The sequence below is a fragment of the Suncus etruscus genome, chromosome 14 (assembly GCF_024139225.1).
Source record: "Suncus etruscus isolate mSunEtr1 chromosome 14, mSunEtr1.pri.cur, whole genome shotgun sequence".
NCBI lineage: Eukaryota > Metazoa > Chordata > Mammalia > Eulipotyphla > Soricidae > Suncus > Suncus etruscus.
This window is the reverse complement of record NC_064861.1, coordinates 83,554,901-83,567,419: the sequence shown is the minus strand read 5'-3', so window position 1 is coordinate 83,567,419 and position 12,519 is coordinate 83,554,901. Positions and strand designations below refer to the sequence as shown.

The 12,519-nt window shown below is 54.1% G+C and overlaps 1 protein-coding gene across 1 annotated transcript; it reads left to right on the top strand.

Annotated features, from left to right (window-relative positions):
* The first annotated feature begins 41 nt into the window (after positions 1 to 41).
* On the top strand, positions 42 to 12,504 carry SARS2 (seryl-tRNA synthetase 2, mitochondrial). Its single transcript, XM_049786699.1, has 16 exons — positions 42 to 308; positions 5,090 to 5,185; positions 5,668 to 5,697; positions 7,583 to 7,723; positions 7,803 to 7,857; positions 8,806 to 8,869; positions 9,105 to 9,210; positions 9,623 to 9,670; positions 9,838 to 9,946; positions 10,176 to 10,221; positions 10,397 to 10,484; positions 10,575 to 10,684; positions 11,449 to 11,542; positions 11,633 to 11,725; positions 11,800 to 11,865; positions 12,327 to 12,504. The coding sequence occupies exons 1-16, from the start codon at positions 42 to 44 to the stop codon at positions 12,447 to 12,449; spliced, it is 1,536 nt and encodes a 511-aa protein (XP_049642656.1). The 3' UTR covers positions 12,450 to 12,504.
* The last annotated feature ends 15 nt before the right edge of the window (positions 12,505 to 12,519 follow it).

Genomic DNA, 12,519 nt, shown 5'->3' with positions numbered 1-12,519 from the left:
GCGTGCCACAGAGGGCATGACCCCGTCCTTCTTCGTCCAAGATGGCTGCGTCCATGGCGCGGCGCTTGTGGCCTGCGGTGGTGGTGCGGAGGGTCCGGCCCCAGAAGGATTGGGTCGGCGGCCAGTGTGGCCATAGGCTTTTCGCCACGGAGAGACGAAGCCGGAACCTGCTGTACGAGCACGCGCGCGAGGGCTACAGCCATCTCCCGCAACTGGACATGGAGCCGCTCTGCGCATGCCCCGAGGAGGCCGCGCGTGCCCTGGAGCACCGCAAGGGGGAGCTACAGCCTGAGGATTTGCACGCCATAGTGAGTGTGCTGGGCAATGGCTCAAAGCAGGAGGCAGGCTCCCCAAGGGAAGTTTACTTGCCCCCCACTTTAGCAGGGGTTACATTTGGGTCGTGGTGCCAGTTTTCCACCCAGAATGCCAAGTCCCCACTATTTGAGCATCTTTTTAGGCTCCTTCCACTCTGTGCCTTCGTGCCAAGTTTACCCTGGTGCTGCAGTGAATGAGACACAGAGAATGGGGGTGGTGGAGTGAGGCCTGCAAGTATCCAACGCTTTGGACTTTTCTTTGGAGGGGGCCACACTCTGCTGTATTCATGGCTTACTGCTGACTCTGCTCAGAGGATCATGATCAGAGGATCATATGGGGTGCTGGAGATCAAACCTCAGCCAAGCACGTGCAGGCTGTACTAGCTGGTGTCCGGACCCCACGTGTATTTTTTTTTAATTCTATTTATTGATTTTGATTGGTTGGTTTTTGGAGGGCCACACTCTGCGGTGATCAGGGGTTACACCTGGATCTGTATTCAGAAATCACCCCTGGGAGGCTGGGGACCATATGAGATTTGGGGAATCAAACCCAGTCCCTCCCAGATCAGCAGCATGTAAGGCAAATGCCCTACTGCTGTGCTGTCTCTCTGGCCCTGACCCTACATGTATTGAGCAGTTAAATGACTGAAACTTTTGTTATTGTTACACCCTCTCCCCTATCTTGAGTGGATGGTTCTACTGCTTATATATATTTAGGGAGCTTCAGGTTGAATAATAATCATAATGAGAGCTGGGAGATATAGTACTTAAGGCACATTCCTGGCATTCCACACTAGGTGGTTGTAGTCCTAGAGGACTGGTGACCTGCAAACCCAGGGCAACACAATATCCACAGGTCTTTCTTTGAACCTTAGTGGAGAATCTCTGGGAGAGCACCCCCCCCCCAAATAATCACCCTGATAATAATAGCTCTCACTAACATACTTGGAAACTAGAACCCGAGTGACCAAACTTCTAAGTTCTGTTGGGATGCTAAGGATAGTGAGACCCCAAATCCTCTAAGCTCTCTCCTGGTTTTCTCTACCATTCTTTCTAAACGCTTCCTACATATCCCCAGCTAAGTTCCATAGCAGGCGTATGAAGTAGGTGCCACTATGCCCCTCCTTTTAGTTTTTGTGTGTTTTTTTTTTGTTTTGTTTTGTTTTGTTTTTTGGGCCACATCCGGTGATGCTCAGGGGTTACTCCTGGCTGTCTGCTTAGAAATAGCTCCTGGAGGGGCCGGGTGGTGGCGCTAAAGGTAAGGTGCCTGCCTTACCTGCGCTAGCCTAGGACGGACCGCGGTTCGATCCCCCGGCATCCCATATGGTCCCCCAAGCCAGGAGCGACTTCTGAGCGCATAGCCAGGAGTAACCCCTGAGCGTCACCGGGTGTGGCCCAAAAACCAAAAAAAAAAAAAAGAAATAGCTCCTGGCAGGCACAGGGGACCATATGGGACACCGGGATTTGAACCAACCACCTTAGGTCCTGGATTGGCTGCTTGCAAGGCAAACACCGCTGTGCTATCTCTCTGGGCCCTCCTTTTAGTTTTTAATGGGAAAACTACGAATCCAAGAATAGACTGTATGGGGTGGGAGTGATAACACAGCAGGCAGGGTGTTACACCTGGCTGACCTCGGTTCGATCCCGCCATCCCATGGTCCCCTGAGCCTGCCAGGAGTGATTTCTGAGCACAGAGCCAGGAGCATCCCCTGAATGCCGCTGGTTATGACCCCAAAACAAAAAAAGTATAGATTTGTATGTGTAAAGCTAGTACAGCAGGTAAGATGCTTGCCTTATACGGCAATGCACCAATCTCTGGCATCCCATATGGGCTCCAGAGCCCTGTCAGGAGTGATTCCTGAATGCAGAGCCAGGGACTAACCCCTGAATATCGTTGAGTGTGCCCTCCCAAAAAACGGAATTCAAGAATATATTGGGAAGCACATCCTGTAATGCTCAGGACTTAATCCTGATTTTGTTTCCCAGGGTCATTCCTGGCAGTGTTCAGAGACCATATGGTACCTGGGATTGAGCGCAGATTGGCTCCTTGCATGGCATTATTTCCTGTACTATCTCTCCAGCTTCTCAGATGATTTTTTTTTCTTTTTTCTTTGAGCTACACTCAGCAGTATTCAATAGCTTACTCCTGGTTCTGTGCTCAGAGATCACTCTTGGCAGGTTTGGAAGACCATATGGGTTTCTGAGGATCCAACCCAGTTCAATCACATGCAAGGCAGACACCCTACTTGCTCTGTTATCACTCCAGCACCAAAATGAAAAGTTTTGTTTTTTCAATTTGGTTTTTTGGGTCATACCCAGCGATGCTGAGGTTACTCCTGGCTCTGCGCTCAGAGGACCATATGGGATGCCAGGGATCAAACCTGGGTTTGGCCTGGGTCAACTGCGTGCAAGGCAAACGCCCTACTTGTTGTGTTCTTAATCTGGCCCCATATATATATATATATATATATATATATATATATATATATATATATATATATATATATATATATATATATATATATATATATATATATATTTTTTTTTTTTTTTTTGGTTTTGGGACCACACCTGGCAGTGTTCCAGGGTTATAGTTGGCTCTGTACTGAGGCATCATACATAACCTGACAGAGCTCAGAAGACCATATGCAGTGCCAAGGGATTGAATCCAGGTCAGTTGCACTTGAAGCAAACAGCCTATACAAACTACCTACTGTCCTATATCTCTCCAGCCTCAGAAGTAGTGTTGAATGGTGACAAGAGTTTGGGGCGGTAGAAGGTTCTAGAATGACTGAGTGGTTTTAGTTTCCACTTGACTTTCTATGCCTTTTTACAGAAGAGACCGAGAGACAGCACAGTCGTTAAGGTCACAGGCTCAGTGTATGCTGACCTGGATCATTTCCCAGCACCATGACCAACAGAGCATGGGAGTACCACATGGACAACCCCTGGGGAAGTCCCAGCACATGGCCTGGGCAGCACCACACCCTCAGCCTTCAAATTAAACCACAGACCCATTTGGTGGGGATCACCAGTGGGGCCCCAGGCTTCCTGAACACCACTTGGGGGAAACCCTCTCTTTCCACATAATAAAGAATTCAAATGAAGCAGGGAGGTGACTCAAAGGGCCAGAACCCAGCCTTTGCCTGCCGGAGGCCTGGGTTCAATGCTGATCCTCTCAGCACTGCCAGGAGCATGCCTGATCCAGGCTGCCAGGTGTGACTCCCCCAAACAAACAAAAATGGTTACAATGGAACCAGAAAGATAACTAGCTAGTAAGATGCTTGCTTGCCTTGTATGTAGCTAATCTGGGTTCAATCCTCAGCACCTGATAGGGTCCCTTGAGCAGTGCCAGGAGTAAGTTCTGAGCACTATTGCCTGTGTATCCACCTAAAAAAAATAAATAAAAGGTAAAAAAGGTCCCTTTTAGGCTGGGGCATGGCTCCAAGGGCTACTGGAGTACATTGGGAAAGCCTAGAGTCCATCCAGCACCACTTGGTCTCCCAAACACCACTGGGTGGGTCCTCCCCCCCCAAAAAATAAAGAAAATAAAAATAGAAAAAGGTAAATGATATATTCCCCTGGCATCAGAAATAAATAAAAGTGGGGCCGGGCGGTGGCGCTGGAGGTAAGGTGCCTGCCTTGCCTGTGCTAGCCTAGGACAGACCGCGGTTCGATCCCCCGGCATCCCATATGGTCCCCCAAGAAGCCAGGAGCAATTTCTGAGCGCATAGCCAGGAGTAACCCCTGAGCGTCACAGGGTGTGGCCCAAAAACCAAAAAAAAAAAAAAAAAGAAATAAATAAAAGTTAAGTGTTGGCTTAGGGCTCCTAATTTAATTTTGGTTTTCTTGGGGGGGCGGGTTACTTTTGGCTAAGCACTCAGAAATTGCCCCTGGCTTGGGGGGACCATATGGGACTCTGGGGGATCGAACTGCGGTTCTTCCTTGGCTAGTGCTTACAAGGCAGACACCTTACCTCTAGCGCCACCTCGCCGGCCCCTAGTTTTATTTTTCTTTTTTTTTTTTTTTTTTTTTTTTTTTTTTTTTGGTTTTTGGGCCACACCCGGTAATGCTCAGGGGTTACTCTTGGCTATGTGCTCAGAAGTTGCTCCTGGCTTGGGGGACCATATGGGACACCGGGGGATCGAACCGCGGTCCGTCCTAGGCTAGCGCAGGCAAGGCAGGCACCTTACCTTTAGTGCCACCGCCCGGCCCCTAGTTTTATTTTTCTAATACCAGCATCCAATCCAAGTCCTCAAAGTCTGCACCCTACCTGCCTCCTGGGTCCCCCTAACTCGCTTTGTTGTTTTGTTGCTGGGCCACATTCATCAGGGCTTCCTCCTGGTTCTGTACTCAAGGATCATTCCTGATGGGCTTGGGGACCATTATGGTTCTGGGGATCAAACCCAGGTTTGCATGTGAGGCAAGCGACTTCCTCTTGCACTGTCTTTCCGGCCTGTCCTTCCTCTACTTGTTCCATGTTCCCAAGGACGTGTCCTGTCTGGCTCTCAGACCATGTCCCTGGGCCAGAGAAGAACAAGAAGTCACTGGGCTTTGGTGGAGTACCCTGGGGTGGCCCACTCGCCCCACTGTCCTCAGGGCCTGCTGCTTGTATGGGGCACAAGCCCAAGGGGCAGTGAGGGAGGTGGGACATGTTCATGTTTCAGCATCTGTGGCCCCGCACACTCATGGACCTTGAGGGGGTTCTGGGGATGGAGTAAGGGTCAGGCCTGAGGGATACCACCTCCCAGCCCTTCTCACCCTGTGTGCACTAGGTCTCCACCTGGCAGGAGTTGAGGCAGCTGAGGGAGCAGATCCAGAGGCTGGAGAAGGAAAAGAGTGCCGTTGCTGAGGCTGTGCGGGCCCTGATGGTAAGCAGGGCACTGTGGGGCACTGCTGGGAGAAGAGCCAGGCGTGGCTCTGGGACGCCTCTGGCTGTGCAGACAAACTGTGAGGGTGCAGGCATCCTGGCAGGCAGTGCATCAGCAGCTCTCCCCAATATTCCTAGCCCTGATTGTCCCTCTCCCTGCACCTGGGATGCCATCGTGTTCTCTGGGCCTCAATTTCCCCTCTCATGTTCCAACCCAGTGGCTCTGACTGAAGCAAGACAAAGGCATAGCAGGGGCACTTTCCTGAGGAGGTCTGGGCTCCCTCAAGTTAGGGCATGGACATTGTACCCACATGGGTGATTAGTTAAGGGGTACGGTGGGCCTACCTAGGCACAGTGGAGGGCACAGTGAAGGAGGGACCCTGCCAGGTACTGACAGAGTCGCAAATTCAGATCCCTTCATTCTACCTCTCCCCGGCCCCCTGCTTCACCAGCCTGATCATCCCTCTGCCTCTCTCCTACCAGGTGAACCAGGACAAGAGTCAAGTGCAGCAGGTACTGCAGAGAGCATGTGGCAGTCCTTGATGGTGTGTGGGCAGTGAGGTGACCCCGCCAGGCACAATCCCCCCATAATACCTGTGACAGAAAACATAGCTCAAGGGGCCAGGGAGGTGGCTCCAGTGACAGAGGACATGCTGACACATCTGAGGCTCTGGCCTCACTCCCTGAACCCTTGAGCCCACCTCATTCTGCTGGGAGTGTCTCGGTTATTTAAGAAAATAAAAGCAAGGGGTCGGAGTGATAGCACAGCAGGTAGGATCTGGGTTCAATTCCCAGCCTTCTATATGGTCCTCCAAAAATTCCCATGAATGACCCTTGAGCATAGAGCCAAGAGTAATCTTGAGCACCGATAGATGTGGCCCTAAAACCCACAAAGAAAAAGAAAAACAAGCAAATGAAAGAAAACAAAAACCAGACTTTTTTTTTTTTCAAAACAAGCTAAAATACCACCTTCAGGAATAGCAGGATCCAGTTCCTGATTTTATCTTCAGCCCAGTTTCCCTCTCATTCCAGACAAGTTTTTTTTTGTTTTTGTTTTGTTTTTGTTTTTTTTTGGGTTTTTTTTTTTTTTTTTTTTTTTTGGTTTTTGGGTCACACCCGGCAGCGCTAGGGTTACTCCTGGCTCTATGCTCAGAAATCGCTCCTGGCAGGTTCAGGGGACCATATGGGATGCTGGGATTTGGATTGGACCTTCTGTAAGGCAAACGCCTTACCTCCATGCTATCTCTCCGGCTCAAGTTTTCTCTTCTGGGGAGAAGGCAGGTGGGTCAGGGGCAGAGGGGCCCACTCATGCCTTAGACTGCTGTGACCATCCTGGGGAGGATTCTTCTTTTTTTTTTTCCTTGGTTTTTGGGTCACACCCGTTTGACACTCAGGGGTTACTCCTGGCTATGCGCTCAGAAATCGCTCCTGGCTTGGGGGGACCATATGGGACGCCGGGGATTGAACCCCGGTCCTTCCTTGGCTAGCGCTTACAAGGCAGACACCTTAACCTCGAGCGCCACCTCTCCGGCCCCTTTTTTTGTTTGTTTTTGTTTTTTGGGTCACACCCAGCAGTGCTCAGGGGTTACTCCTGGCTCTACACTCAGAAATTGCTCCTGGCAGGTTCAGGGGACCATATGGGATGCTGGGATTCGAACCACTGTCCTTCTGCATGAAAGGCAAACTCCTTACCTCCATGCTATCTCTCCGGCCCCGAGAATTCTTAGTCCCCTTGAGGCCTCTACCAGTCTTTGCACCAATCACTGACCAATTCCTAGGAATATTCAGGTCAATGAGGCCTGAGTCATGTCTCTGAAAATAGGGGATGTGAGCAGACCCCGGAAAGGAAATCTGGGAAGAGACAGCAAATGTCTTTACCATCCAGGGTTTGCTTACCAGGGTTCAGGTCTGGGTGGGGAAGAACTCGGGGTGGAGCAGGTTTGTATGTGGGAAGCACAGAGCTGGGAGTAGCCCCCAAATAGACTGCCAGGTGTGGCCAAAAAAAACCCAAAAAGAATTGGGGGACTGGAAAGAGTAACAGCATGGGGGTGGGGAAATATTGCCTTCATAAAGCAGACCTAGTTTCAATCCCTGGTTTTTGGGTCACTGGTTTTCTGGAGTCACTCCTGACAGGCTCGGGGGATCATACCAGGTGCTGGGGATCATACCTGGGTCAGTCGCATGCAAGGCAAATGCTCTCCTGCTGTGCTATTGCTCCTGCCCCAGTCCCTGGCATTCTCTATGGTCTCCCGAGCACCACCAGAAATGCAGAGTCAGGAGGAATCCCTGAGCATCTCCAGGTGTGACCCCCCCCCCAAAGAACACAAAAGAATTGAAGTCAGACTGGTAGGGGTCCCCGCTTTGCCCTCCACACTGATCTTACCTACCCTGACTCCAGGACCCCCAGTATCAGAGTCTTCGGGCTCAAGGCCGGGACATCCGGAAGCAGCTGCTTTTTCTCTACCCTAAGGAGACGCAGCTGGAGGAGCGCTTCTACCTGCGTGCTCTACGGCTGCCCAACCAGACCCACCCCGACGTGGTGAGTGGCATGGGGAGCAGCGGGAGATAGGGCACCCCTACAAGCAGCACCTTTCCCTGACACTGTTGTCTTCTTGCAGCCCGTCGGGGATGAGAGCCAAGCCCGTGTGCTGCACACCGTGGGAGAGATGCCAGGTGGGCCCCAGCCTTCATGCCCCCCGAAGAAGCCTTGAGGTGCTGCAGGCAGCCACTTTGTCTATCTCACTGTTTGGCCCTGCTTTCCGCCCCGCCCCACCCCACCCACTATCCCAGCCGGCTCTCTGTGTCCTTGTGTCTCCCCTGATACCCCCAGGTCTGGCTCTCACCGCCCCCTCACGTGCCTACTTAATTTTTCCCTCCTTACCACCCTGCTCCATGTCCTTTCTCTCTGTCTGTCCCTCTCCATTCTTCCCCTCCTGCTGCCTCACCTCCTACCTATTTCTCCTCTTTGCACCAGGGACCCCATCAGCCCTGGCAGTCATAATGGCCTCAGCGCATGCTCAGATACCTGGGCTTTTTTACTCAGGACCTCACGCTGGCCTGGGCAACTTCCTGGGTCACTGAGCCATCTCCTGGGCCCTGTCCCAATGGAGGAGAGGGGGCCTAATAGCAGGGCTCCAAAGTGGCCTTGGTCCATGTGAGTGACCCTGGGGTTTTAACTCAGGGCCTAAGGTTTGGTGAGCAAATGTTTTGTTTTATTTTGTTTTGTAGTGCTCAGGGGACCATATGGAATGCCAGTGATCGAACCTGGCAAATGCCCGACCCACTATGCTGTTGCTCTGACCCTGCAAATGCTTTTTTTTGTTTGTTTTGATTTTGATTTTGTTTGCCATGGCCTGACTGTGCTCAGGGATCACTCCTGGCCGGGTCTGGAATACCATTTGGGGTGCTGGGGATAGGAGCTGCATGCAAGGCAAGCACCCTAATAAACCTTTAAGCCTTGCACACACACTCTTTTGTTCTCTCTCCCCCCCCTTTCCCCCATCTCTCCCCTTCCCCCAGCACATGCTTGGAGCCTGCCCCCCTGGCCTGCTAATCTCCCCCATCTTGTCTCTGCACCTGCTCCTGTCTCACTCCCATTCATTGCTTTGCCTCCACGTCTAGTTTTCTCCTTCCAACCCCGAGGCCACTTGGAAATTGGGGAGAAGCTCGACATCATCCGTCAGAAGTGAGTCCCCGCCCCCGCCAGCCCCAACCCCTGAGCCCCAACAGCTGGCAGCCGGTCCCTCTCCCCAGGCGCGGTGGGTCTCAATGGGGGAGCTGCCAGGGCCACATCCGGCATGAATGTTTGATGCCCACCCCACCCCATCTGGCAGCTTGGGCTCTGCCCCTGGGTGCCTGAGTCCTGACCCCTGACACTAGCCACAGGTCCCCACGCACCTGCCTGCCCCCCCCCCCCCCAGGCGCCTGTCACACGTGTCCGGCCACCGTTCCTACTACCTTCGTGGGGCTGGCGCCCTCCTGCAGCACGGCCTGGTCAACTTCACACTTAACAAGCTCGTCCGCCGGGTATGGGCCAGGACAGGAGGGCTGCCTGGAGGGGGTGGCCAGGCTTACCGCTGATTCAAGGGACTCAAAGCGGGCAGAAGGGGTATACTCTTGGTGTTCAGCCCCTTTGCAGAGCTTTGCACCAGTTTATAGAAAATGGGGGGGGGGCAGGGTCTGTCCCCTTCTCATATACCCATGTTGAGATGGGGGCATGAAGGTGACTGGCCAGGGTCTCGGGGTGCACGTGTAGGCATCCCTGGAGTATGGAGGGTGTCTGGGAAATGTGGTACTGAATGATTGGCAGGGGTGCATGGGACTGTGATGAGAGACTCAGGAGTCCCCAGAGAACACTGGGGAGGGCCCTACCCCAGGCCCTGAATGACAAGACATGGTTCCTGCTACATGGCTATGCTCTTCGCCCCCACTCCTGCAGGGCTTCACCCCCATGACAGTGCCAGATCTTCTCCGAGGAGCTGTGTTTGTAAGTGGCTCTGCCTCCCCCCCCCCTGCTCCCATGGCACTGGGGTGTAGGGGAGCTCCCAGGGCTGGGCTTTTCCCATACTTGCAGGGGAGGAGCGAAAGGGAGACTGTGACCATAGTGGGGAGCCTTTGGGTTCTCTGACCCCTAACCCCTGACCTGCCTTCCAGGAGGGCTGTGGGATGACACCCAACGCCACCCCCTCCCAAATCTACAACATCGACCCCTCTCGCTTTGAAGACCTCAACCTGGCTGGGACAGCAGAGGTGGGGCTTGCAGGTGAGACCTGGGAGCTAGTGGGGAGTGTAGATACCGTACCCACTGAGTCCTCAGGCTGGGACTATAGCGGAGGGAGCCTGGGGGGACACCCTGGGAACTGCATATTGGTTGTGGCAGACTGCTCACCAATAGCAGTACTGACCCAGCCGCAGACCCAATGTATCGGGGTTTCTTCCAGTCCCTCTAGATTGAGGGGAAACGGGCTTCCTTGTCTTCCCTCTCTTCTTAGGCTACTTCATGGACCACTCCGTGGCCTTCCAGGACCTGCCAGTCAGGTGACACCCAGTTGATTTACCTTTCCCCTCTTCCCACCATTCCCCTGTGCACCATCCCCCAAGTCCCATATACTATACCCCCAATCCTGGTGCTATACCTCCAAACCCCATGTGCCATCCCTGAACCCCAAGTGCTGTCCCTTAGAACCCAGTCATCCCCATTTGTCGTCCCCAGGATGGTCTGTTCCAGCACCTGCTACCGGGCAGAGACGCACACGGGGAAAGAGCCCTGGGGCCTGTACCGTGTCCATCATTTCACCAAGGTCACAAACCCAGAACTACTGGGTGGGGGGGCAACCAACAGTGATCCAGACCTGCCAACACCCGCTGTGTCGTTCCCCCCCCCCCCCCAGGTGGAGATGTTTGGGGTGACAGGCCCTGGGCTGGAACAGAGCTCGGCGTTGCTGGATGAGTTTCTGTCTCTGCAGATGGAGTTGCTGACAGAGCTGGGCCTTCACTTCCGGTATGGAGCAGGAAAGGAAAGGGGTACAAGTCCTCCACCCCAGCCTGCTTCACCTGCAGGTCCCTGGGGCGTTCAGATCCAGTGGGCAGGGCTGGATGGCTGCACAGCCCTTCCTTTTTAAGGGGACTAAGATGCTACAGACCAGCTCCAGGCCCTCCTGTCAGTCCCATAGGGTTCCCCAGAGGCCAGGCGTGGGTCCTTTCCCCTGGGTGTCCTTCACCATGACAGGAGCTGAGCTACATTCTACATATCCGCCCTCCTCCTTCCCTTCTCCTGGACCTCCTCCTGCCCTGTGACCTTCCCTTCTTTCTTTATTTTTTTTTTGGAGGGGGGTCACACCCTGCAGTGCCCAGGGGTTACTCCTGGCTTTGCACTCAGAAATCACTCCTGGCAGGATCAGGGACCATACGGGATGCCAGGAATTGAACTGGGGTCTGTGCAAGACAAACGCCCTACCTCTATACTATCACTCTGGTCCCAAGACTTTCCCTTCTTTCCTTTCCCCACTTTCCCTGCCTGTGGTGTTTGGCAGTGGCACTCGCTAACACACCTAGTTGGGGTGCTCTCTGGGCCCACACCCTTGGCTCTGGTTTCTGGAGGCCTCATATTTGTGTCACCAGAACTGGTCCATGTGGGGTGGTGCCAGGGATTGAACTCATATCCCACAAGGATAGGCAGGTACCCATCGTGGTTAGCTCTGTCTCCTGTTCCCTCTGCTACCCTCCTGGCTCCACTGACCCTGCCCTTGTCCTCCTTGGCCGCAGGGTCCTGGACATGCCGACTCAGGAGCTGGGCCTCCCGGCCTACCGCAAGTATGACATCGAGGCCTGGATGCCAGGCCGCAGAAGCTTTGGCGAGGTGAGCCGCTGCGGGAGCCCCGAGTGGCACCTGGGGAGGAGCTGATGCTCCCCCAGCTGATGCCCGCTGCCCACTGTGCTGCACCCCCAGGTCACCAGCGCCTCCAACTGCACAGACTTCCAGAGCCGCCGCCTGCACATCATGTTTCAGACAGAAGCAGGGGAGCTGGACTTCGCCCACACGGTGAGGCTGTACCCCACCCGCCCCCACTCCCTGCCCTTCACCCTGGTCTGAGCGCCCCTCGCTACATCAACCAGGTGAACGCCACAGCCTGCGCGGTACCCCGTGTCCTCATCGCACTCCTGGAGAGCAACCAGCAGAAAGTGAGGGTGCCCGGGACTCCTAAGGGGCCAAGGCCAGATGTGGGTGGGCGGGGCTAGTAACAGGGGTGGGGCTTGGGCAGGGTTACTGACCAATGGAACTGTGTGCAGGACAGAGATTGGGTGGGGCTAATGAGGGGGCGGGGCTAACAAGGGGTATGGCTTTTTGTTGGGCTGTGAGCAGGACAGAAGTTTGGCAGAGCTAATGACCCTGGAGCTGTGGGCAGGGCTAATGAGATGGGCAGTGCTTATAGTGGGTATGGGTAATGCCCATGTTGGCTGGGGGCATGGCTAACAACAAAAATGGAGGGTTGGCTGGGGCTTGATAATGAGGCTGTGGGTAGGGCAGGTCTTACAGGACCAGTGGAGGCACCCATGACAAGGGAAGGGCCACAGGTGGGACCAGGCCAATGATGGGACGGAGCCTTTGTCCCCTGATCCCCGCTCTCTGGCTCTATTGGAAGGATGGCTCCGTGCTGGTACCCCCAGTACTGCAGCCCTATGTGGGCACCGAGCGGATCACCGCCCCCACCCATGTGCCTCTTCGCTACATCGGCCCCAACCAGCCGCAGAAGCCCAGGAGCTAAGGAGAGAACCATCGGTGGCCACTGCTGGCCGGAGCTCCTAGATTTCGGCCCCCAGATCTGTCCTTGCCTC

What these genes read in the sequence shown, in the direction of transcription:
- SARS2 (XM_049786699.1), top strand. Translation starts at nt 42, where the DNA reads ATGGCTGCGTCCATGGCGCGGCGCTTGTGGCCTGCGGTGGTGGTGCGG. An exon ending in TTCTCCGAGGAGCTGTGTTT is followed by an intron (nt 9,671 to 9,837) that starts GTAAGTGGCTCT and finishes CCTGCCTTCCAG; the next exon opens with GAGGGCTGTGGGATGACACC. An exon ending in GTGTCCATCATTTCACCAAG is followed by an intron (nt 10,485 to 10,574) that starts GTCACAAACCCA and finishes CCCCCCCCCCAG; the next exon opens with GTGGAGATGTTTGGGGTGAC.